The sequence below is a fragment of the Chiloscyllium plagiosum genome, unplaced genomic scaffold, assembly GCF_037043375.1.
Source record: "Chiloscyllium plagiosum isolate Xiang-an unplaced genomic scaffold, Cpla_swu_hap1 HiC_scaffold_15, whole genome shotgun sequence".
In the NCBI taxonomy this organism is placed as follows: Eukaryota; Metazoa; Chordata; class Chondrichthyes; order Orectolobiformes; family Hemiscylliidae; genus Chiloscyllium; species Chiloscyllium plagiosum.
This window is the reverse complement of record NW_028270153.1, coordinates 10,687,212-10,714,592: the sequence shown is the minus strand read 5'-3', so window position 1 is coordinate 10,714,592 and position 27,381 is coordinate 10,687,212. Positions and strand designations below refer to the sequence as shown.

General features: G+C 40.8%; 1 protein-coding gene across 1 annotated transcript; it reads right to left on the bottom strand.

Annotated features, from left to right (window-relative positions):
* Positions 1-1,456: 1,456 nt before the first annotated feature.
* Positions 1,457-26,368, bottom strand: sdc4 (syndecan 4). The gene is made up of 5 exons (XM_043710859.2): positions 25,989-26,368; positions 8,778-8,907; positions 7,003-7,031; positions 6,165-6,345; positions 1,457-5,281 (listed from the first exon to the last, which is right to left on the bottom strand). Exons 1-5 carry the CDS (start codon positions 26,055-26,057, stop codon positions 5,130-5,132), a joined length of 561 nt encoding a protein of 186 aa, XP_043566794.1. The 5' UTR covers positions 26,058-26,368; the 3' UTR covers positions 1,457-5,129.
* Positions 26,369-27,381: the final 1,013 nt, after the last annotated feature.

Below are 27,381 nucleotides of genomic sequence, written 5' to 3'. Positions count from 1 at the left end.
CCCATTAATGAAAGCCAAAACACCATATGCTTTCTTAACAACCCTGTCCGCTTGGGTGGCCATTTTAAAGGATCTATGTACTTGCACACCAAGATCCCTCTGTTCCTCCACACTGCCAAGAATCCTATCCTTAATCCTGTACTCAGCTTTCAAGTTCAACCTTCCAAAATGCATCACCTCGCATTTATCCAGGTTGAACTCCATCTGCCACCTCTCAGCCCATCTCTGCATCCTGTCAATGTCCCGCTGCAGCCTACAACAGCCCTCTATACTGTCAACGGCACCTCCAACCTTTGTGTCATCTGCAAACTTGCTGACCCATCCTTCAATCCCCTCATCCAAGTCATTAATAAAAATTACAAACAGTAGAGGCCCAAGGACAGAGCCCTGTGGAACACCACTCACCACTGACTTCCAAGCAGAATATTTTCCTTCTACTACCACTCGCGGTCTTCTGTTGTCCAGCCAATTCTGTATCCAGACAGCTAAGTTCTCCTGTATCCCATTCCTCCTGACCTTCTGAATGAGCCTACCATGGCGAACCTGATCAAATGCCTTGCTGAAGTCCATATACACCACATCCACAGCTCTACCCTCAACTTTTCTAGTCACATCCTCAAAGAGCTCGATAAGGTTTGTGAGGCATAACCTGCCCCTCACAAGGCCGTGTTGACTGCATTTAAATCAAGCTCTTCCAGATGGTCATAAATCCTATCCCTCAGAATCCTTTCGAACACCTTGCAGACGACAGACGCGAGACTTACTGGTCTGTAATTGCCAGGGATTTCCCTATTTTCTTTCTTGAAGAGAGGAATTACATTTGCCTCTCTCCAGTCCTGCCAACATATATCCTAATCTAGTTCCATATCCCTCAAATCTTCCTATTCATAAATCTATCCAGATGCCTTTTAAATGCTGTAATTGGACCAGCCTCTACCACTTCCTCTGGCAGCTCATTCCAAACACCCTCCACATGAAAAAATTGCCAGAGGTCTCTTAGATCTTTCCCCTCTCACCCTAAGCCTACGTCCTCTAGTTCTGGACTCTCTTCCTCCAGGGTAAAGACCTTGGCTTTTTTTTTTAAATCCTATCCATGCCCCTCATGATTTTGTAAACCTCTAAAAGGTCACCCCTCAGCCTCCGATGCTCCAGGGAAAAACAGCCCCAGCCTATTCAGCCTCTCCCTACAGCTTAAACCATCCAACCCATCCAATCCTTGTAAGTCTTCTGAATCCTTTCACGTTTTGTGCTAAACCTGTTGAGTTTCTGCAGCTCTTGATGATCATGTTACTTTGAACTCTTGCTGGGCGACACAGCTGCTACAATTTCTACCTTCCAAACATAAATTATTTTTGAAATATTGTAATTGGCTGAGAGTTACTTTGCTACAGAGTCACTGTGCAAATGCAAGCTCTCCATTTCACTAAGTACTGATGAAAAAAAAACCATGACCAGATTTTGTAAAGATAATGTTTTATTTATACATAATAAATCCAGAACAAATTAAAACATATGAATATGTACAGATCTGAAAATAGCAAATTACTTTCTGCAAACAAATAGTCAACAGGAATACAAATTACAGGTTTTCCACTGGTATGGAGACAGTTTGGAGCATTTTGCAGGGAGTAATTTTAAACCAACTTGCCTGTGAGAATATTAACAGGAGCAGGAGCATTGTTCAAGCCCATGGAGAGCAAGATTAAGGAGGGATGCGAAACAGGTGTGCCCTCTCATTCAGGTGAGTTAGGTTAAAATGGACCCCTTTGCTATACAAAATGCAATGGAAGTTACCAAGTGGAACACTAGAAAAAGTAGACTAATGTGGATTCTGCATGTATAAGAGGTATTCAGAGAGTACAAACACTGAAGTTAGACGTTGTATTGCAACCACCAGTGATTAGAACTTCCAAACAGTACCAATTCCAGCACAGATCACACTTGGAATGTTATGAGCTAGACATGGTGGCTACTTCTCCTCCCCCTCATTAATCCCATAAATATCAAAAAAGTGGTGGTATCATTAAATCTTATAGGGTTTCCTCGTTTATCTCCTGCAATAGCAGGATCTTCGTGTACATGGCCTCACAAGCAACATACAACAGGGAAACAAAGCATTTCCCAACTCAAACACCTTCAAATGAATGGTAATGACTTGCTACGGAATGCAGGAAGATCCCTCTTTCCCCAGAGGCTTTGTACCCTGCAGGGAGATGGAAACTCGGGTGAGGAATGAAGCTTCATTCCTCACCTAAAGTTCAACTTGAAAAAGAGCCATTGCTTGAACCTCTTGCTCCAGTTAGATTTTCTGACAGATTCAATTTGCATACAAGTAGCACCTAGAATGGATATGCAAGTCAATAACCACCAATTGGCTCCACAATATACAAGAGTAAGGGATGGAGTGTGTTCTGATATACTCCATTGCTTTTAAACATCTAATCCCACTCTATCAAGATACCATTAAAATGTTTATATTAGTATTTACACCATTAATAATCCAAAGAAACCAAGAAATTTTATGTACCAAAATATAGTTTTATTGAAAAACCAAAAAACATTATACTTTATTTATACTTTACTCTAGAGCCTTGTACCTGGGTGCACTTTTCAAATACTGGAGTCAGTATATGAAGGCTTATTTTTGTTATGAGTTTAGGAGACAGACTGCTATTTTAAAAAGAAAAAAAAACTTAGATTTCTATCCCATTTACTGCTGATCAGTGAAAGAATGGCATTAAGTTTGGCCACATTGTACAGCAACTGAAATGAACCTTCAAAATGATTCCCAACACAAGATGGTTTGTGACATTTGAGAATGGTGGTTGCCTCTAATAGGTTGCCTTTGCAAAGGAACAGATCTATGGAGGCCTTATTGAGAAAAGGACATTGCCTGAAAATGACATCATAGCCTTTGACCACCTCCTTTGTTGTTCATCCCGGAAACTGATGGAACACGTTGGCAAGATTCAGATTCATAATCTGAATAGTCTGCAGAATATTTCCCAGCAGCTCATGGGAAAATCCTGTAGGCTTTGAATGGATTGGAAGATCTTTTGGCAAAAGCTTAACTGCATTAGTTAAATGAGAACTCAGGTTAAGGCTTTAAGAAACCCTATTATCTTTTGCAAGCTCAAATATCCTTGCCCAAATTTATCTTCCTTCAAAATATACATTAGCCACAAAACATCAAATTTATCCTATACTTGATCTCCTTACTGGGTCAGCTTTGGCTTTCTCAAGTTTTAAATCAAAAAATTGTTTCAGGAGGGGCTTTTATAGTTAATTGTTTTTTTGCTGCTATACAAAATAGTATGATCCCTCAACAGGGGGCTAGCACCAATCAACACACTTCAGTGCATTTCTTGGTCTCAAGTGAACATCAGCTCAGCTCATTACCACAGGAGATCTGAAGGAACTACTTTAGTGTTTCTATGAAGTTACTATGAACAAGACAGTGAGAGCAAGGAAAACCACCAATATTGAAACCCTTTTTGCATTACAGGATCTACCTGTTGCACACATGCAAGAAATGGTTGCTTTAGATACAAGATAATTTATCCATAATTTCTCTCCCATTGGAAGAAAAACAAAATGTGACTGTATGTAGCTAAAGTTTTAGTTTAGGCTATAGCTCATGTTCTTCCCTCCTAATGGCAAAGCACAAAAAACTTTTGGTGTGTGAAGTACTTCTTGAAAACATCTTTCAAAACAAATCAGATTATTCAAAATGTGAAGGGAGTGAATTCTCAAGTTCATTTACAGCAATGACTTAAAAAATAAAACTGCAAAGCTGGAGGTCTCCGTGCTATGGTTTACACATAGTTGGAATTGCATCCACAAGTTGTCAGAATTAGTGTACAAATAAAGAGATCCGAAATAAAATTTCAAGTACCCAGCAATAGGAACTTGAACTGCTAAGTGTTAGACATTTTACATCTTTCTTGTAAGTATCTCCAGAGTCTGCTAGCAACAATGCAGACAGAGGTCCAAGTTATTGGAAGATGATTTAAAGGGTCAAAATCACCAGCATGTAGCACCTGGACATCTCCAGGATGCGAAAAAAGAAAGATTTTCGGGAACTGGGTTAAATTGAAGCACAGAAAAACTTTAAAGAAAACAGGAAACCTTTTAATCTACCCCTTTCACATTTGCTGTAATGTAATGCAGAACCCAAAATTATGCTGCATTGCACATGTTGCTACAATAGTGACTGTTCCAGTATGAAACTCAACTGTAAATATTGTCATTGTTCAATATACAAATGGCAGAAAGGTACACCCTAGAATTAAACAAGATTTTAAAAAAAAAATCACACATTGAAATAATAAATGAAACAAGAGATGACAATTAAAAATACTTTTAGATAAATTATTCTCTTTTTAAAAAAGCATGAGATTTTAGTTAGAACCAGTTCTACAGTGATATTTATAGGAACAAAATTGTAAGCTATGTATTTTTAATAAAATACTACAGAAAAGTAACAATGATTAAATCTCTCTCTAACTTGTTTATAAATGACCAATTTACCTGCTTGGGGTGGGGGGGGACAAAAACAGGAGAAAAATAAAGCTATTCTGCATTGGTGTGGGGGCTGGGGAGGGAAGAAAGCATACAAAACATCTGTTGATTAAAACAGAATTTGTTTTGTTTTAAATGTAGAAAATAATCTGTGGTTCTTAAAGGCTGAAGGTAAATCGCCAATTAGTGTTTATCCAAGGATTTCTGGAAGAACCCATGGATTTTCCCATGTACCCAAAAAGAACAGCAGTTCCAAAAAAAAACAGCTACAATTTCAAAGATCAGAAATGTGAAACCTTTCTTTGCCCCCTTAAATAATAGCTGAGAATATTCATTGTGGGCAATAACAGACTAGGCTGCTTTTTACATCTTGGCTCTTGCATTTGAAAATGCTTTAAATCTGGGTTACACAACATTTCTCCAGCATTTAAAAACGTGGACTTTTTTTATATACATAATGCACGCACTACCATGTGTTTTATATATATAAAAAAATAGATTTTAAAATAGTTGAATTTGTCTCCACTTTTGTCTTTGTCTTGCTAAGGTGGAAGCTCTTGGAAGGAATACAAAGTCTGTTGGTTCAGAAGCTCAGGCACTGAGGAAGTTTATGCGTAGAACTCAGTGGTTGGTGCTTTCTTGTAAATTGGCTTTTTGCTCAGGTCATAGCTGCCTTCGTCCTTCTTCCTCATGCGATAAACGAGCAGCAAGATGAGAAGGATGGCAAACAGAAGGCCAATTGTGCCACCAGCAATCATTGCTATAAACAAAAAAAAAAGGTGGTCAATGTAGCTTTGAACATGCCTCGTACACCAGTCTATACCACAGATCACTTCAGGATAACAAAATAATTTTAGTCAATGTAGCACTTTTTCTGAAAGGTCAGTCACTGCTGTAATGTGGTGTCTGACAGTCAATTTGCATAACCAAGCACCTATAATTTAGTCATAATAGGTTTATCAGACCTTAGGGCTGTGCTCTCCTAGAGATGAATGATAGGGTCACAACTTCTCCTCTCACCTGAGCTGTAAAGAGTCCTTTTTGGTAACCATGCAGGAATTGAACACATGCTGTAGGCCTCAATCTGCATTACAAATCAGCCATCCAGGGATTAAGGGATTGGAGCTATATTCTGTCCTAAAACGGAATGGTGACTGATAGCAAATCTTAAAAGGTTGCAAGCATCTAGTCAGGCAAACACATGAGATGGATATTAAAGGGGAAGCCAGAATTACAGGACCATCAATACAACCACCATTAATAGCTCCAAAAATACATTTAGGAGGGAAAGGTCTTTACTGTTAAAAATAGTGAATGTGGAATTCACAAGTTGAAAGAAATGGCAAAGGCAAGTAACAATATATTTTCCCCTTAAATCAACATCTAAAGCAGATTCCATCTGGCTTGTCTTGTGTGAGTAGGAAAGTCATTTAGCTCAGTTGGCTGGATGGCTGATTTGTAATGCAAAACGAGGCCAGTGTTTACAAGAAAACAAAAACTTTATAATGAGGATGAGAAGGGAGTGTGAAGGCTCATGCAGAGCAAGGAACAGTTGGACGGAATGGGAGGACATAAATATTCCATTTCCCAATGTGGCAGTTGGTTAGACAGTTTGCATCATACACTGTGGTAGTAGTCCATACCTGCAAGCATCTCTGTGCTTTCAAACACACTGCCACCGGCGTTTGCACTTGCCATAGCAACCCGGTTACTGATGTCTTCCTCTGGTGCAGCACTGTTCCTCCGCAGCACCTCATTACTGATAATGGGATCTTCTACTTCATAAGTTACATCCTCATCAATCTGGTTGTCCATTTCATCATCCTAAGATAAGAAGGAGAAAGAACCATTTTGTTAAAGTTAATCCTTTCCCACTCCCAGAAAGTTCCAGCTTCTATATTCTGGGACCACTAACTTGGCATCTATTTCACACCATTACTCCCAATGCACTGGGTCATACGCCACCCCTTACCCTGAAGGCATTGCTACAAGGCCACAACAGGTTGGCACTCTGTCTGGAAGGAAGTGACTAGTTTTGTCAGTCCCACTTCTTGTGATCTTAGTGTGGTTGGTGATGGGCACTTCCTGAGCAGTGTGGCTCAGTGATAGTGGTGGTACTTTTAGCTGGAAATGCAGGACAACTCCAAACCTGCTCTAGTTAGGCTGTGCTTTACTAATGGCAATACATTGCTCACTGCAGCATCTGCTCAATACAAAAACAGCACAGGAACAGACAGGCAGTTGGATTGGCTTTGTGCAACTCTAGCTCAGAGCTGCCACAGCTTCATTGGCTGTCAAACTCTTAAAACCAAGCCAAGGTCAGTGGGGATTCAATGACATTTACAGATACTAATATTCTCCAAACTCAAGGGACAACAGGAATTAGTCCACTATTGGAGCCCTTGCCTTCATGTGGTCATCTGTAAAAATCATAGTACAAGTTCAATTCTAATGACAACTAGAGAATGGAGCACATCTCACCTCATCATCAATTCGCTCTTGACCGCCATCTGTAAGAGAAAAATTGACAGGTTAGCCAGATTTGCAAATCCCAGAGAGCCAATGTCAAACTGTACAATGAATAACATATTTCAGTGGCACAACAGTTACTGCACTCTGAAACAGGTCCTTTTATAAAAAAGGACCTGTTTCAGCATATTACAATATTATTCACTGTCTGTCCAGGTCAGTAACACTTCACACTTCAGCTTGTTGTTCACTGGAGTGAAACCTGAACCAACAATTTCTGACTCAGGAGACTGGGCTCTATCATCTCTATGGAAATGCAGAGGGGTGACTGGGTAGCAAATTTTCAGAAGTGTCACAAATGTTTGAAATGGTAAACAAGACTTCAAGTACACAAAACAGAAAACTCAAGTGCAGTCAAGAGGGCTTTGGGGTCTGTTACAGGCTTTATATAATGGCCTTCATTTTACACCCAAGTACAATCAGGAGTCAAGCACAGAAGGATGCAGTAGTTGCAGAACTATTTTAGATATTGCACTAGAGTCTCAATAATAATATTTGGAAACAGTGTTTAATGGAAAGAGGAGAATATTTGGAGAGTGCGCATTTAAAGATTTACAGTAACCTTCCTGTGTACTGACTCACCCACCAGACAATTAAGCCTCAGTTCCCAGTGATGACAATAGTGAGTGAGCCTCTGCAGTTTCTGACAACAGATGGGTTGGAATTTTCACCGTGTGCTGATGTGAGAGAGAGTGTGAGTAAGTGTAATGATAAGTGGCGGGGGTGGGAAATGTGGTGTTAGAGAGATGGATGGAAAACCCCACGCAGTTACAGGTTTTTAACAGTAACTCAGGAAGTTGTAAGCCTTGGTTCAGCAGCAAACTTCACACTGCCTCACTGAAACCACTTCCTCTGCCATCAGCTGCTCTGAGAAAAGGAGAATCCACGATATGACAGTCTTGCAAACGCATCCGCGTCCTGACATGCAACCACAGCTCAAAAACTCCCCCTGGTTCAAACCAGAAGCATTGTGGAAAGCTACTTTACTCAAACATTTTAAAAATCCTACATTAGGTGAAAGTGTGAAAATGTAATTAAAAATATATAGAGTTATAGTGGGGTCCCTTAAAGATTTGACACAGTTTGGAAATGGAACAGAGTCAAATTTCTGGGTGAATTTTACACACGCGACAAAGGAACAAAATCAACAAAATGACAGAACAGTGTAAACCAAGCTGTTCAAAAACCATAATTTACAAATTCTGCCACAATTCTAAAAGCTATTGAAATGGTTTAACAGATCAGCTGCGAATTGAGGTCTAATATTTAATCTTCAAAAACCAGGTTGGAAAGAAACCTGGGTTATTACAGATGGATATAAACACTGGGTCTGTTACAATATCCATTACTTTATGCAATCACATTGCTTTTGGTGACATGTAGTATGAGTGGTGGTTGGACTTTTGGAGTCAGCTCATCCTTCAGTCCAGGGAATTGTACACAACTTGTACCCAACATACTGGCTATACAGAATTCTGGGAAAGTTTGAGGTAAGTTGCAATTTAAAAAACCAAGACCATTGTGATACAAGTAAGCTTTAAGAACTGAGGAATGAAGTGGTCTCCTAGCTCTCAACTATTAAGTTTTCATCCCTGCGTTTGTCGAAAAGAAACATCCAGAACCTAAACTCAGCATGAAAGTTGCTCTTATTCAAAGAAGTTTTTTTTAAAAAAAGTAACCCCTGGAGCACAAACAAGTATACAATCAAAAAATAAAAAGATAGTTACCTTGATCACTGTAATCTCCAGAGGTGAAACCAGAGCCTTCCTCTTGTTCATAGTGAGGATGAAGTTTATTTAGACTAGACAGCCCTGAACCCTCCAGATCATCAAAGTGGTTCCTTTCAGAAAGCTTTTGCTGTATCAAATACAAAAAGGGAACAGGTCAGTTGGCAGAAAATCAAAGTGACAGATCAATAGAGGTTTTAAAAATTGAGGAATTAGATCTTGCAGTAAATGCTTAAAACATGGGGAATTTAGTCCCACACATTCAAACTATATTAAACTCATTTTTCATGGTTGGAATTGGGAAAGGAGAGGCTTTTCTTTCATATTTTCTGCCTACTGCTCTCTCCTTTCCAACAAGGTCAGTCTAACAAGCTCAAAAATCACATTAAAACGTGAAACAAGTGCTACATTCTTGCTGCTTAGAGCAGAAACATTCCAATCAGGCAGTAAACAGGAAACTCATTATAAATATATACCTAGTTACTGATGCAACTGGAGAAGAACATGAGGCAGTCTTTCTGCCCTGCCAGAATCTGAATCAAATACAATTTGTTACTTTAAAAATAAAGTTGCTTTACAATGTGACCAGAACCACAATAATCAACTAATCCATTGACCCAAATATTTTACCGAGCCACCGTGCCCAGATTAACACTTCAAGTACCAAACAGGGGAAACTATGGGATTTTGGCTCCTGCCACTTGTGTGCACCATTCAACTCACTATAGCAATAGAGCCTGGCTCTCAATGAGATGAGGCTTGACACACCAAAGTATGGAGTTGTGATTAATGTAGAGTTAAGGAAACTCTCGATATGTACAGATTTCCATTTGTAAGCTGGAATGGTTTCCAGTTCACCCCAACTGGGTGTTTCTTTATTTCCACCCCCGTGAGTTGTTTTCCGATCTACTAGCCACCACTGGTTTTCCAATTGATTAACTTATACGCAAAACCCATTCAGGGCAAATAATTGGAGCTTATAACACATGCCAAGTTAACACAAAGAACTCAAATTAACCTGCAAAATCATTACATCAAGGACAAACTCACATCCCGTCTGGAAAATAGGACAAGGTAAATCATGGACAAAACTAAAAGAACTGGCTGATACAATTAGGGTTCAGTTTACCAAGTGGAGGAAATCAACCAGGATTCCCATTTGAGATCAGCACCAAAGTGCTTCCTAAAGCAGGAAGCTGTGAGTGTTACAAGGTACAAAAACAGCACAGGCAAGGAGTCCTAGCCCAATGGCAGCAAATACTCAACATTAGATAGAAAAGTGTTGGGTAGGCAGAGAGGGAGATTTAAAAATAGATGGAGGACAGAGTTACATCCCAACAGTCTGACAGCCACACATGTAACATTCCATCAGCAAGTGACAGCAAAGAGCTTTGAAAAAGCAAACAGGAATTTGCCTTTCACAAGCACTCCTTGTACACCCAGCCTGATGGATTCATAATTCATTAAACTATGGTGTTACATGAGATTAACTTTTAAAGTCTAGATGTGCCAAAATTAGTCCCTTATAACAGGAATTTGATTCCAAACTGCTTCTTAAAAAGCAACTGGATGCAAAAAAAAAGTGCATAACCATGGTTAATTTCTGTTCCAAACCTGCTCTTCAAGAAGAGGATATTAAAGCACCACTTCAGTCACCAATTTCTACTGCTCTACTTGCTAAGCAAATCAGTGTGGTCTTCTGTCCAAATCTGGTTATCCCCTTTGTGTTGATATTTCTCAACCTGTTCTTATGAGTGCAAAGCATAAAGCTTCAAAAATCTCAAACCTATTTCTTTTCCATGAAGCTTAACCAGGTGGTACGGCTAGGCGTGTTTAAACCATTAAGATCTAACACTTGGTATTAACGATGCTCATATCTCAAAACATGAATTCATTCCACCACCCCATTCAAAATGGGAGCTTCTGTCCACCTCTTGCTCTATACGGAGTTCAAATAATCTATCAAGGTCACAGCCAAACAGTAAGAACAGGTTTCGGACAAAAATATTTTCAGTTGCAGCATCTTAAAAACATTCCAAAGAGTGCTTTCTGACCAAAATATTTTGTACCAAACAATAGAAGGGGAGCCAATTTGCAGAGAATAAGCTCCTACTAAACAATAATGTCAGTTAATCTATTTTATGTTGGAGGATTAAACAGCGACCAGGATGTTAGGGAGAATTTAAAGTTAGAAACAGCGTGCTCTTAAATAAAAAGCACACCTACTGAATGGGATAGATTGGCTCTTCATAAAAGCACTTTAAAAGGATTCCAACCATGAAGTACTTCCTCAATGCTGAGCGGAGATATCAATAGAGGGTCTCTATAATCATCTCTACAGAGCAGCTCAAACCCTGGTTATCTGCCAAGATAAGGCAGGCATCAAAACCAGTGATCAGTGGGCCAGTGTGACTGTAGGATCCCTTTTGGGCAATATAACATCAAACAACCAGAAGTTAACTGCAGAAGATGTAGGGATGTATCTTTACATTATGATAACAGACTTTACTCACTGATGAAGTGTCAGTGACTGCAATGTGTTTAGAACATTGAGTCACTTAGTTGCAACATGACTTCCTTACTCATGATAATTTGTACAAGTCATATTTTCCCCTTGTGCCTAGTTCTCTTTCCAAATGAGATGTCAGAATGGGATTTTTGCCAACACCAGCATCAGGTCCTAACACTTGCTGTTGTAAATAGTGAGCAGGGTCCCGGAACATAGGTAGAAGTGCTAGCCAATTAGCTTTGCGTGTGTTGGTTGCAGAGATGAGAATTGTAGCACCGCTTTTCAAAGTGACAGGAGGTGGCCATTCAGCTCCTGGGGCAAGTTTTATCACTTAATGACTGATTCTTGACTGATAACTCCATAGTCCTGCCTTTAGCCCATATCTCATAAAACCCTCACTTAACGAGTTTATCCACAGATGTAAATTCAACTGAACCAGCATCACTGGTGAAAGAACTCCCAGTGATGCTGGTTAAGAAGCACTTCAACATCAGATGGTCCCAATCGCCTACCACCTGATGTTGAAGTGCTTCTTAACAAGTCTTCAGCTGCCTAGGTGACCATATCCTTTACCCCCTCCCCCTCTAAGATGCACCCATGATCACAATTGCGATCGCCTATTCCAATAGCTCCTTACATGGCTCACCAAGTATTGGTTAATGCTTCTGCAAAACACAGATGCTTTAGTACATTTTGTAAGTAAGGGTATGAAATTGTTCATTATCAAGGTGGTAACCCAAAAACAAAGCAGTGAGCTGAAGGAATTAGCTGCTCATTAGAACCTGCCACATTAACAGAAAACTCCTGCAAAAATGCAGCAAGTGACCAGTTCAATGATAAAGCAGAATAAAATAAGCACCACAGTCACAGCTCAGAGCAGGCTGCAGCTTTAATCAAGAGGCTTGGACAGTTAAAAGTGAACGAAGAAGCTGGGAAACTTCCCAGAAATAAAGATAAGGAAAGGAAAGGAAAGAATGACATTGAAGATGGAGATTCCCCCCATCTGCAGTTAAAACAGTTGCCATAGAAGAGGCATCCATCTGGTCAACTGCCAGGATCACGTAAGGAGAAAGAAATAAAATCCCACGTTTTGCAATCAATGCCAGGAAAGGGTCACCTAGAGTTTGTTTGCAGCAAAAGAAAACATTACCCAGAATTTCTGCAGCAATTGAGCAATATCTGACATGGAAAGGGGTAACCCCAAGAACTGCAGATGCTAGAAATCAAACAAAACAGCAAATACTGGAAAAAGCTAATCAGGACCGGCAGCATCTGTGGAGAGAAATCAGAATTAACATTTCAGGCCAAGTAACTCTTCTTCAGAGCTGTTCTGGAGGGTCACTGGACCCAAAACATTAACTGTTTTTCCTCTCTCTGCTGCCAGACCTGCTGAGTTTCTGACGTGGAGGTATGAAAGTCAAAACAAAGAATGTAAACTTTTAAACTCTGACCTTCTATGGCACTGCTCCATGTGGTTAGGATAGCAAACCACTGTCTAAATATACTGAAGATACCTGACAAAGCAGCAACGCTTCAAAAAAAAAAGATCTGTTGGACTATTACCTGATGTGGTGTGATTTTTAAACCTTTATTTCCCCCCCCCCAATCCAACACTGACACCTCCACATAAATGTCACCAAAGATTCCAGGTCACTGGAGTCAGCAGCATTTCAGGGGACAAACTGCACCGTACTATTCATGGGTTTGTAAGGATATCAGCACAAACCACTTCAAGCCAACATCTTGGAGACATGAGTGCTCAAATACTGTGCATCACCAGGGTTAAGTTACTGGCTCTTGGACCACCCTCAAACCCCCAACCACAACAGCTTCCTTCCAAGCTAACCAAACTACATGGCCGTACAGAGAGGGGACTGCAGCTGCATTCTTCCAAGCCTAACATTTGAGCCCTGAGTTTTAATTTAAAACAATCTTTGCTTAAGCAATGTGGCCAATTTGTGACAACTCAGTTGAATGGACTGTCCTACATATAGAGAGAGAGAAAAAAAGTCACAAGTCTCCACAAAAGAGTTACATTTTTAAGAATTAGTACTTGGAGTTAAACAGGTGTCAGATTTGCATTTACCAAGTGATAAGAGCCCTGTACAACCCACCCTGGGTGGGGACACTGCAGTATCATACACTGAACACTGAAAGGTGGTTAGGAAAGCCATTTCTACATACTCTACTACATGGATAATTAGAAATATTTCTATCGCACTTGTAAATTAAGTAAAAATAGCAAAAGGAGAAACTGGTCACACTCCTACTTCAAAACTAAGCTCCCAAAATGGGTGGTAGGTTTCCAAGTAGTCCTGGTTTCTCACTTACATTTCCAAGAGGGGAAGTGCAGCAGAGTTCAAAAGAACTTAAGAAAAGTCATCCTGTCAGCTTTCAGCTGAAGATACATTTGTGTTCCAATTCCCAAACCCATCAGGATTTACTACAATTACACTGGCCAGGTTGGATATTGCCAAAGGCTACATTTACAATAAGAGGCACAAATTCATGAAAGCACCACAAGTGCTTAAATATTCAACCTTTATGTTTTGATTAAAGATTACTCAATCAACTGACAATTGTAAATAAGAACACTTTTTGCACAGAACAAAGGAGTTCTTAAACATGAGGCAGTTCTGAGTCACTGTTAGATTTATTGAAGTGGTGATACAAGTGTATTTTTTGTAGAGTTGGGGGACCTGCAGACTCAGGTGATGGCTCCTTTAGTGCCTTCAAGAATGGCAATGTAGAAGGAGATAGCTTTCACCTATGCTAGAGGGATAACAGGTTATTCAACTACTTTTCCTAGTCAAGCAACTCAGCCACTTTCATACTGATCAAAGTCAATACTTTGAGCTTGCTAATGCCCAGCCTATTCTCTTACTATGAAGAGCAGGGAAAGGTATGGACTGGCAGCTTTCCAAACCACTCCCTGTTTTACTTTGTTAGCTACAATGTTAAGTGGGATGGGTTCCACACTAGGCCCTTGGACAATACTGAAGGAAATATAAATAGATCAACAATTCGAGTGCTTTATTTCTTCTGAAACAAAAACAAGCCAAGCACATGGAGAGTGACTCCACTATTCAGTTTCATCACTTGGTCACATCACTATCTCCTGATCCTTCTCAAGTCTGGACTTGCATCTTCTGGGAGTTGTCTAAAGATTAAGTGAGTAAGCTGAAGGAAGATCTTTCAGCAAAGAACAAAAGATTTACTTCCAACAGTGCAGGGGTGAAATGGTGCAATTGTACACAACATCCACAATGACAGGTTTTAAATATGGAGGGAGTCATTTAGGTGTAGCTGGTTCATTTATTTCAATTGCATTTCTTTTAATAACTTTCCTCTCACTAACTGCCTCTTAAAAGTGCCTTCAATTAACTCTGAACAGATATTTGTGGTAAAACTTCCCACAAGCCTTTGCATTCCAGGTCCTCTATTCTGGTAGCCCTAATTCTGAATTAAGATTAGCTGTTTATATTGCATTACATTTCCAGGACTGGAAAACCCCATCCAGTAGAAATTTTTCCACAGCCTCAATCCGCCCTCTTTATCCCCAATTCTGAGCAATACAGTTATTACAGCAATCCTGGCCTCCAGAGGCCCCTCAACGTTCAATATTCCACCATTGGCATTCATGTTTTCAGCTGTCAGACCAAAGCTCCAGAATTCTCTCCCTGAAGTCATCCTTCATTACATTAAAATCCTGCCTCCTTTAAAAATAAAATCCAAAGCTTCTGGTAGCTTTTCTAACAATTAGTGGCTAATGTCATCTGTTCAAAAACAAGTCAATTAAAAAACAAAAGTGCTATAAAAAAAAATTAAGCTGTTTATTATTGTGCCAGAATGTTTTGGTTCCTGAAATAATGAGCATAATACAATTGCAAACTCTGGATGACCAAGTTTGGATTGTTCTGCATGACAGGAGTGCTGCAACCAGTTGGCTTTATTTAGCCAATCAAAAACTAGTAGGAAGGAAAGAATGGGCATTTGGCTCCAATTCATACACAAAGCAGCAGGAAGGTGGGGGGGATTTTTTTTAAAAAAGCTTAAATTCACAGGCTTATGGGCTTCACTGACAAAACCAGCATTTGCTAGCCCTCCTCAGAGGGAAGTAAATCAACCTCATTCCTATGTATCTGGAATCAGATGTAGGCCAGGCAAGGATGGCAAATTTCCTTGGTTAAATAAAAAGAACAAGGAGCAGCACTCTGAAAGCTAGTGCTTCCAAATAAACCTGTTGGACTATAACCTGGTGTTGTGTGATTTTTAAACTTCATACATCCCGATCCAACACTGGCATCTCCAAATCAGGAGGTTTTATTAAAGAAAAAAAATCAAATGGAAATGGTGTTACCAACTTCACTGCAAACTTTCAGAAAAAAAAAGGAGCTAAGGTTTTTGTTCTTAACTTCTCCTCGCGCCCCCCCCCCCCAACCCGGTAACTCTCATTCCCACCCACCAGAAACGAGTGAAAATATGGTCTCTGGGTTGAGAGGAGAAAGTGGTCATCTTTTGGACAGCAGATTAGCATCCCAAGAAAAGCATAGATACCCATTGCTTCAACTATCATGAGATACCTATTGGAAATTGACCAGAATGGACTTAAAAATATCTACAGCATGAGAGCAAGGTGGAAGATGACAGGAGGATTAATGGCTCCAAGTCCTCAAAAGCACCATTATGCTCAATCTGTAAGCAATCCTTCAATAACCAAGACACTTAACAATATATAGAGTCGAGAGCTCCTAATGAAAGCCAGTCAGGAATCTGGCAGTTTGATCTCAGATTGAGAACTTCTGGTCTCTGTGCCACTGTCCTCTGCCACATTCCAATAAAGAACAAAAATTAGGTAGCATATCTTCATGCCAGCTAAAAGACATATGTACGTGAGAAGATCTGGCTTTGGAATTGCCAGGTGAGCTGACACTGAAAGAGGGCAGTATGTAGTATCAGTCCACAGTTTTAGTGACTGACTCATGGTAAATCTGCGTAGTAACCATCCTCCCTCAAAATGTTAACCTTAAGGTGGGGGGTGAACCACTGTTGCGATGTCGAGTGTTTACACTCTACAACAACTTCCTTGGCAGACTGGGAAGGATGAAGAATTGTACTCACGATGCCCAAACAAAATGTACACGTTGTTATAGGATGAATGCAGCAGCCGATGTGCACAGGAAGCCCCCACAAACAGTACTAGTGAATGGATAATCTGATGCGATCAAGGAAGAGAGAAAAAAGGGCAAGAATACCAGATGGGAAAGAAAGTGGGAGAAGCCCCTAATCTTTCAAACGTGATATGGGTGAGTCAGCCTTCACCCAAGAGGACAGGCTCCAAACTCATTCCTCTTAATGTTAGAGGCCTTTTATCCTTCGCATTTCTCACTCACATTCCAGTTTTCAGTCTGTATTGAAGCTACTCTGTGGCCTTCTTTCCTCCTCAGATCAAGAGAAAACAACTCTGCCGCCTCAGACTACAATAGCCTTTTAGTAGCCAAGAGGGTCAAGAAGGTCTCAAAATCACTGTTCCTAAATAAAACCAGGCTGCCATTTCAATCGCCTTTGTTAGGCAGAACAATGGCTTCTACTTTCATATTATTCACAAATGACACTGGAGGACAATGCTGGGGGATGGGAGGGAATAAAGACAACATCTCCCAGAGAGAGAAAAAGCTATAACACATCTGCGCGGGACTGAGGAAAGGAGTGGGGGTTGTCTAAGATTTCATTTCTATGCTGACCCTTCTACCCATTTACAGCAAGAATTTAAAAAGGCAAGTTTTTTCTTGGGTTATGTTAAAATCAGACACCAAATTGGAGCGTCCCCCTGCCTCTTCCCCCACACCACCTGAGGCACCAAGAATCTAAAATTCTAACATGCAGAAGTCCCAGTTTATTTCAGACTAATGGTCAGCCAACCATTCCTGCTACAAAGGGATTAGCCATTCATTTCACACTGGTGGGAAAACTGACTCCATTCCCTGCTGCATTAGTGATCACTGTACTAACTGTAAGATGATCTTAGGGCATCCTAAAGGTCACAAGTTTTTTGCATTGTCTCCACATGATGTGGGTGGGGGGGGCAGTAATGTAACCATGTGTCCAGAGGTTATTAATTTGACAAGTGTTAAAGATTATGCAAAATCTATTGCACTTGGAAGTTACCGAAGCAAACCAGCAGTGTTTACTTTTCATTATGGAAAGCAAAGAAAGACAGATTAGAGGCACTGCATTGCTGGTCAACATAACACTGATTATTGCAACCATGAGCAAAAACAATGGGCAAAACCTGGCACCATTATATAGCAGGCCTGATTAGCAACACAACCAATATTTAGGGCTGGAGCGCATGGTCCCTATTGGGAGGGAGGTGGGGGGGTGGGGGGGGGGGGGGGGGGGGGGTGGGGGTGGAGGAGAAAGACAGTGATGAACAACAATGCAATTGCTCAAAAAAAAGGATTTGCTACACAATTTAATGAATTCTGTTCCAGGAATGTTCTGCAGCCAGATTTTAAAAAACGAGGTACATTGATACCCAGTAAGACAAAGGACACGTCAAGGCTGATCACAGGAGGGAGAGAGACTCATGCCTGAGGGCCCAACACAGGAGAAGCTGGAATCTGTGCCAAAATACTGTCACTCCAGGAAAAAAATATTGCGTGATTTTCTTCTAGAACAATGCCACAGGACAGAAGGTTTCATACAATCGGCAAATTCAGGAAGCAGACAAGTAGCCTCACCAATAAGTGACAAATCAAGGAACATTCCTGCTTTGTCCTGTTGTAGACTCTTGAAGGAACACCACACCATCGGACCCATCTTGCACGATCAGTCAAGATACATGTTAGTTGAGTAGTAACTGATAGGCAGCAGAACACAACACAAACCAAATCCCAGATAGCCCAACATATAACTTCCAAAAAAGAGTACCATTACAATCTCCCTCCAGGTCCAAGATTCTTTGTTCAAATTGCTTACCAGCACAGTTAAACACCAGCCAGCCTTCAAACTGAAAACACAGCTCTTTAGAGTGCAGACGGTCACAGTTTAATCTAGAGAGTTTACATTCCATTGGATCTGTAAATAGCACCAGACCTCATTGATGGCAACAGCTTGAAAGGAGGTCAGTGAGTCCACAAGAGAAAAAAATAAATTCCTGGGCGGGGAGGAGAAAATGGGACAAAGACATGTTATACACTTTGGCTCATCTATAAAAGTGACATCTGGTAGTGTGGTCTCTTTCTGAAGAATCTCTGGTTGAGATTGATTTTACAAACCCCTATTGCTATGTGGCACACCACCCACCTGGCAATGAAGCATCTTATGTTGAGAATCTAGCATTCCACAGGAATGCTTCCAGTAAAGAAGAGGGGCCATTGGTATAAGTCAGCTCTCCCACAGCAACTCCCCATTCCCACAAGATCCCACTCAAACTGGTCAATGGGGCAGTGTGTTTGTCTGGAACAAACCATGCAAGTGGTAACAAACAACCAGATGTAATAACAGTCCTAAGCAATTCAGTAATTTTTAGTGACAAAACAGCTGCAAAACTACAATGCAAATATCCACTGCAGTTTCTCACCTGAGGTAGAGACTGTGCGTTCAGGTTCCACTACAAATGCTTGAGCACATGATTTCAGCTTGAACTCCAGTGCAGTACTGAAGAGGAATAGCCCATTCTGGAGGATGAGCCTTGTCACATATAGCTAGATGCTAGGATCACGATTTACAAAAAAACAAAGGCATTCTTGGAGCCCACATCAATATTTAGCCCTCAATCAATAACTTACTAGTGGGATCATGCAGTGCAATGCAGTAGTCACATTACCCTACATGAGGGCAGTGCTTGATCATTAGCAAAGACTAAAAACAAAATCCTCTGCAGAAATGCTGTCTGATTGACCAACATTTTCTGCTTCTAATTCAAAATATTCAGCTGGTTACAAACTGCTCAGGAGATAGAAATTGTATTGATGTAAATTATTTCTTTTAAGTTAAGAAAGTAGATCAGAGTCACAGCCTCTCCCCTACATCAATATCAGGTAAACTTCTTCTTTACAAGATTTTGCCCCACTTTAGGGCATCCCAAAGATGATCAACAGGTCAAGGTGCTCAGAGCAGCAGAAAGCCTCAATGACATCAAATGCATCTCAAGTCACTGTGACCTCAAAAAGGGTTAAGTCACCTTGTACTCAAATGTAAGTGGCACTTCACAAAGTGGTTGAGCAGAAGATGTTAGCCTGGAATCTTGCTGCTGGCTCTCAGATGTGGATAAACACTTAACAGGCAAAGACAGAGCTAGGTTTTGTTAAAAAAAGACTACAGGGGAGGTGGTCACCTGGATCACTGGCATCTTTGTTGCTTTACAAACTTCTTGCTTTTCCCAAAAGGGAATTTTTTTGTTTAAAAACTGTATCATGAATCTGGAAACAGGGCAGGTTAATGGAGTTAAGATACAAACAGTGGAGCAGAACATGCTTGATAGGCTGAACAGTCTCCTATTCCTGTTACAATTTCTATTACGGCTTGATTTCTCACTGACCTAATTTGTAAACCAACCTATATAAAAAAAGTCTTGTTCCTAATTCTATTGTTCATTACCTTTGTTGCCTAGAGGAGGGAACTAGAAGATATCTGATCAAGATCTATGGCCAAGCCATTAAATCCTTTCTGCTGTTGTCATACAGATCCCTCCATATCCAGGTTCAATTTCACCAAGTGAAAAACAAAAGAAACAATGCCTACAAAACTCCCTAGGAAGTGGAAAGAACTTCATGTTTCAAGATAGAATTCAAACTTTCTCTGCAAAACATCCAGAGCAAGGTCATATCACACAACCCTGCCCAAAAGTCATTGTCTGTACACAGACCCACTGTTCCATTGGCCAACTGTTATTGCTACATCCTTTCATTTTGATCTGCACAAAACAAGTTGACCTTAACCCTGTCCCTTCAGCCAAAAAGTTCCTTTTCACCTTGCAAATGGTTGCTGGCTCCTGGAGCACTACAACTTGGTCAACCAACACCTAAAATACATCTATGACAGGCTATTAAACACCACATGAAAGTTTTGCACGGACAAGCATTTCTGCGATACGGCTAATGTTACAGTACTAAATGACCAGCACATTGACAGCTCATGTGTTCATGCATGGCCACAGATTGGATTCCATTGAAGAAGAAATGTTTGCACTTGCACAAGTGATGCTGGTACTCTCAGTAATTCACAGGCACATAGACAAGTGGTTATAATTTTTCCAACATGTCTACAACAAAGTACTGCATACTCTCACTGAGTTTCATTTCTGTAGTGCCCTTAACATCAAAAATATACTGGAGGTTTAATTAGGAATACCACTTGACAGAGGTACAAGAACATTTAGATGGTTGATCAAAAGCAGAATGAAATATATTGGAGTTTTGAAGGAAAGGCAATGAGGGAGGATATGGTGTTGATAGCTGAAGGCACCAATAATGTTGTTAGTAAGTCAAAGTTACATAAGTGGCTATTTTAATATTTGTCAACAACTGATGTGAAACTTGGAAAGTGTAGCAATTGTTGAGAAAGATGACAGACAGGCAGCACATGAATCCTTAGAAACTATTAAGTATATACTTTGACAGTAATAAGCTAAATCATGCAATGTTAAAAGGGGTGCAGAGGGGGAGTGGAATCTCTGGGCAATAATGCACAACCTTTACAGGCAGGTGATGAGAGTCAGGAAAATTTGCTAAAGCATCAAACAAAAACTTAAGCACACTGACTCTGGGGATGGCAAACTTAAGAAAATAGGTATTCCAGTGGATGGTACAGGGAGAGATGCTGAGAAATTATAGTTGAGAAACATCAAACCGATCAAGTGCAGATTGACCCTCCAAAGGGTATGCCACCCAGACCCACCTTCCCCATCCTTGTAACCTTGCATTTCCCATGGCTAACCCAAGCAGCCTGCACACCTCTGGACACTGATAATTCAGCATGGCTAATCCACCTAGCCTACACATCTTTAGACTCTGGGAGGAAACTGGAATACCAAGAGGAGCCTATGCAGACATGGGGGAAAGATGTGTGTTGACTTTGCACAGTTAGAGGTTCAAACCTGGGTCTCTAATGCTGAGAGGGAGGCAGTACTAACTACTGAGCCACTGTGCTGCCCAGAGTGGAGAAACTAGAGTTGCGCTACTGACTCTGCAGTTAAACTCTACAACTTCCAAAAAGAGTATTTCATACACAAAGATTTTAAAATCCTCTTTTCCGTTTTTTTTAAAGAAATGGGATTAACTGGATTGCTCTTTGGTCTAGTACAGGCTCAGTGCCCCCCCCCCCCCCCCTCCTGCTGTACTCCTATAATATTCCATTTAATACATTGCGTAGGGTTATGTTTTGACAAGGTGAATTGTTTTCCCACCATGTATGCAGACTGAAACAAACTTCACTCCGATTCCACACTTTGCAGAGTTAGCATCAGATCACACTGGAAGTGATGGTGCAAGAGAGTTGTCCCTGGTTTCACTCAACACCAAGATAATGGCTCAAAGTTGCAAATCAACATTTTCCTCACTTGGGGCGAGGATACAGAAACTCAAACATCCAGGAGGTGCCATCTTTCCAATGTGACATTATCAAACAGAAATTGAACAGCTTGCACTGGCATCCACATACTAATCCAGAGCACTTTGTCTAGGGAGCTAGCTGTAACATCTTGCACAATATGCAACAGCCTGAAAAAAAGAGTGGCCAGGTCATCTTGCTGTTTGTGGGTACCCAAGCTGGGGGTGGATACCATTTCAATTAGTCAAATGCCTGCATGCTACTTTGGGATGTCGAGAGGTCATGGAAGGTGCTTATATAAATGCAAGTTTTTCTTGGCAAAATGCACTCCATTTGAGTAGGAACATCATATTGCTTCACTGCCACTGGTTTCATTCCAAAAATGTTGAAAACAAAATTCAATAGGGAAGTATCAACTATCCTCCTAGTAGTGGACCTCAACACCATTCTGCGTTATATGGAAGATAAAGTTATTTCCATAAAACTCCATACCTTGTCACGGCAACTCATTGAGTAGATAACTCCACTGAACTGGATTGTGTTGACAGACTGCAAATTAATCTCAGGTGTAATCTGTGGATTACACATTTGATGGGTTCTGCAAGTGAAGTCTTCTCAATTCTCACACAGCAAGAGACCATTTCACACCTTGAACCTGTCCGACATTTCAGTTGCCTTGGATGATCTTAACTCCTGTCCACTTCTGTTTCGGTGACCCTGAAAATCTTCCTTTCTTCCCAGAAGTTGATTTCCCCCTTCCTCAAAGCAGAACAGTTCTAAGTTTCCACTCATCATTAAATATTCCAGCTCCAAACTTAAAAGTCATATTTCACTGCCACTTTTTCTGCCCCCAGACAGGTCCCCCAAAATGGTTTGTTTTCCTCTTTTCTAAAATCAATGCTTTTAAACCATCCACAATGCCTCCATCCAATCACCCCTTTATTCTCTTTGAGGGAATAAAAGTTTAGTTTATATATTATGAAGCTTCCTAGAACTACTTTAGCTCCAGTGACTTCTTATGAATGTCCCACACTTTATGGGGATAAGCATACTGTTTCGTCGAGTGACATCTCTAATAGATATTCCTCCAGGAATGTGCAAGATTCCATGGATCACTTTTCTCTGCAAAAGGTATTTTTTAAACAAATTGTTTGTTGGCAGGTTTGTCAAATGGAGTGTTTTGGCTTGGTGCTGAAGCACTTTTAGAATTTCCACACCATCCAAAACAAAAAAGTTACTCTTTCAGCCTCACACTAACAGGAAAAACACTGGTTTGTTAGCACTGATTTGCCCAAGGCATTAGGGATAGACTTACAATTCCGCCCCAGCATGGATTGGACAAAACCACAAAAACACAGCTCCAGTTACACAAAGAACCTCTACAGTTTTAGTCACCTAACCTGCTTGGTGATTTCACCATTGCACATCATGTGATATTTAACCCAAAAATCAGACAAACAAATCTCTGCAGCATTGAGCGTTCAGTCACAAGTAGTAGAGGAAATAATTAACTAATCCACCTCAAAACACAGGATGGATAAGTAAACCAATGCAGAACAGACTGGTGGGATGGAACATGTAAATTGTATTAAATATTCTGTAGTATTTCCATACAAGCTATCATAATGGCCACAATCATTGCTGATTTATTGATAATAGTTGGTTCCAATGCTATGGAAGCAACTGAGGATCAGTCTTCATTAAAGAAATTTTAAATAAAGTTTTCCAATCTGTTTGCCAAGCACTGCTGTTCAGGCCGGTAATAAATGACATCTTTTGCATGTGGAAATTGTGAAAGTTACGTTGTGCCTTCCAACAGAACACACCATGTCTCATTTTCCTTTGTGCACAGCTTAATGGGCGAGGGAGAATCCCTTTTAATTCAGGCCTTTGTTTAGAGGAGTCATTTTAGTAGGAGAATTTTTCCAAGGAGAAAACATTCCCCAGAGGTCTCTCAGGCAACCATGACCTAAACTTTGTCAACTGTAGGAATTCCTGGAATGTCAAACATGATGTTTTCAGCAACATTATAAAATTGTTAAAAGAAACAAATTACATCAGTCACCTTTGAAATGCAGTTTTGTGTTTTAGTTTTCACTGATGAAAAATAACTTGGTTCATATGTTTAAATCTCTAAAACAAAATCTCCTGATTATCAAAAACAAGGTTTGAAAGAAAGTGATTCAGACTCTAAATGTGGAAGTGTTGAGAATGCTAAATCTTGATGTTAGTTTTAAAAAGAAAGAGGTTCATAGGATGGGAAACATTCTCTCCCATGTTGAGAGAGACAAAGCGAGTGAGCACATTTTGAACAACACCTGAGCGTTTTAATACCAATGCAAACAGAGACAAAACAAATACCACTTGCAAGAGGGGGCAGAACTCAATATCATCAATAATCCCTTTGCATAATATAGAAACATCTCAATCTTTGGGAACCACTGCACTGTTTCTGAAATAGATTTGAATCAACTTCTAATCTATGAAGGTGACATCTCATTGCCAGTGACAAATTACATGGGAATATTACCAATAAACTTAATTCAGGATCTATAGTCTCATCTGTAAACTTAAATGCAAGACCACAACAAATAGGCATAGGAATAGGCAGTTTAACCCCTTTGTTCTACTCCACCATTCAGTAGGACCATCGTTGATCTGATATTCCCAAGTCCATTTGCATCCCTGAATTCTCTTGCTGATCAAGGATCTCAAACTTATATACTCAAGGCTCCAAAGCTCTGCAGCAAGGAGTTCCAAAGACTTAACCCTCAGTTGAAATTCCTACTCATGTCTTGAAAACTGGCACCCCTTTATTCTGAGACAGTGCCTTCTCGTCCTACAATCTCCATGAGGGGGAACATCCCCTCAGCTTTTAACCTACCAAGCCCTTGGAGAACCCTAGATGATCCCCTTATTGTTCTAAGCTCCAGAGAGTACAGTTTCAACCTGTTTAACCATTGCAATTCACAAGGAAGTCAGCAAAATGCAACTTGCAACATTCAGAGGCAGTGATCTTTTTCCATTGAAAATGATATGACCAGCTATGGGAAAAGGCCAGGGAAAATGGGGCTAACTGGTCAGTTCTGCTAGTGGGCCAGCATTGGAAAGATGGGCCGAATGAGGAGCTCCTGTTCCATAGAACTATAAATGCGACAAGCACCATTCTTTCTAGTCTCCTTTTGATCTGGATGTTGTGAAACTGAAGGGAGGGGGGGGGGGGGGAGGTTAATATCCTCCAGAGAGGAAAACAGTTTCAGCAAATGCTGGGGTCGCTGTGAACTTAATCCGACACATTGAAACATTGTAGTTGCCTGCATGCTCAGTTCAGTGCATGAGACACATGCGATTGATACTGGAACAAGAGTGAACACTTGAAGAGAAACGAGAGAGATTGATAAACATCCATAAAATTACCATTGAACCAAAAACTATTCAAAAAATGTTTCTGAAGCAACTTGTAAAACTTAGACCAAAATATATATTAATTCAAATATGATAAACATACATATAATATAATTTGCCATTCAAACCAGCACAAAGGGGGCAGTGACCCACACACTTTATCCCAAGGTAAAAATTGGGATACTCCGGGGGGTGGGTAGAGAAAGGTAGAGAAGACAGAAACAGTGGTATCTGCTCCCACTTGCTCCCTCCCTTATCCAATGCAGGCTAACACCATTGCTCCCCCATTCCATGTTTGGAATGGTGACTAACTCCTGGGTTTTTTTTTGGGGGGGGGGAATCGAAGAGGGAAGAGACCAAATAGAAGCGCCATAGAAAGCTTCCCCCCCCAATCCCTCCTCATCACGTTTCCAACGCTCTCCCTGAAATTGATACACGGTGGGAAGGGATAAAGAGAAACCAATGAACCAACATTAATCCAGCGAGTTAACGAAACCCCAAGGAGACACACACCACCCCCAGCCCCTGCGTTAAGAGCCAGCCGGAGACCTGCCCCCAAACCGTCGCTACGTGAGGAATTTAACAGGCTCACGAGCGTCAATTTTTTAAACCCCAAAATTAAAATCCCACTGAACCTCTAACGATCGGAGTTCGCAGGCACTCAGTGCTCGGACCCTGTTCCCAGGTTTGAGAATAGATGGTCAGGAGGAAGCAAACAAGAGTCTATAAACCCCAACTCTTACCGTGTTGGCAGAAGAAATTCCGCCCAGGAAAATCAGAAAGAGGATCGCCAGAGAGTTGATTCCGAACATTTTGTATTGCTTCTCGAAGTTTCCTTACTGTTTGATGTTTTGTCCTCTCCAAACGCTATTTGGGATAGTTCTCTCTCTCTCTTATTTACTCCGAGTTTCTATTATTTTGATTCTCCTTCCTACCCTCTCTCGCTTTACGATCTCCGAGTTACCCCTTTGACAGAAACTGACAAGCGACCTTCCTCCGTCAATTTCCTCGTGCGTTTCACTCTTGAGCAGCTAACACAATCACAGCAAACTCTAAGAGCAAAACACTCGCGCAACAAATCCCAAAGAGAGCCTTTTATATCCTTCTGCCTTTTGGCTGTCCCCTCCCCGTCCGACGTAATTTCAATACGACAGGAGATTGAGATTGGAACGTCAGCGTCTTGCGTGGAAACCCCATTTGAAAAAAAAATCCCCTTGTCCTGAGTTTATTTCCAATTCCTGTCTTAGCTTCTACCTTTTTATTTGGAGTGCGGGGAGAGGAAGGGCTCTCAAAAATTAAACTCAATGAGAGCTAATAAAGCAGAGCAGCTGGAAGATGAGAAAGTTCCTTTTATAGACATACAAAGTTGCGTGTTTTGCTGTAAATTAGCAGGGGAGAGGCGACAGAGTGATCTCACTTTGCCAGGTTTTCTCTTAACGCTTACTGTGCACTTCCCACCCCCGCAGAAAGTTTGCGATGACCTCTTGTGTTTCCCAGCGTCACATCCTTCTACGTTCGCTCAAACCCCACACGGAGGAGATTGCCAAATAAATATTTAGTATTGTTAGAAAAGGGTCAGGCGGCAAGTCTGGATGGAGACAGAGACGTGGAGTTGATGTTTCAGTGGTTATGGGGATTCTGCAAAACAGGGTTTTTTTAAAAAAAAACACACGAGTTGGATCGAATCCTAGAATGTCACCCACTCCGGAGTTGGGAAACCATGGATCTGTTAATGGTTTAGGAATACTTCCTGTTGGTACATGAAGAGTGACGTAAAGCAACAAGTGTGTACATGTCATTCTGTTTTGTAGTTTCCTGGGCACAGGGCTCTGCAACATTTGGAGGAAGGATTCAAATGTTCCAGTTGCTCAGTAGATTTGCATCAACACATGCAACCCTGACCCATTCGCCTGAATTCTGCTGTGCCTGGTGTTGTCGAAAGGCTTTGGGATGCTGATGATGACGCCATGGAGCTGCTGGTCACTGTGCATAAATAGCACAGTATGGGCGGAGTTAAAATGTTAGGCAAAAGTGAAGGCTGCAGATGCTGGAGGTCAGAGTCTAGATTAGAGTGGTGCTGGAAAAGCACAGCACATTCAAGGAGCAGGAAAATCGATGTTTCGGGCAAAAGCCCTT

Coding starts and splice junctions, on each gene's coding strand:
- sdc4 (XM_043710859.2), bottom strand. CDS start 26,057: ATGTTCGGAATCAACTCTCTGGCGATCCTCTTTCTGATTTTCCTGGGC. Junction 8,908..25,988: donor GAATTTCTTCTGCCAACACG/GTAAGAGTTGGG, acceptor TATTTGATACAG/CAAAAGCTTTCTGAAAGGAA. Junction 7,032..8,777: donor TGGAGATTACAGTGATCAAG/GTAACTATCTTT, acceptor TTTCTCTTACAG/ATGGCGGTCAAGAGCGAATT.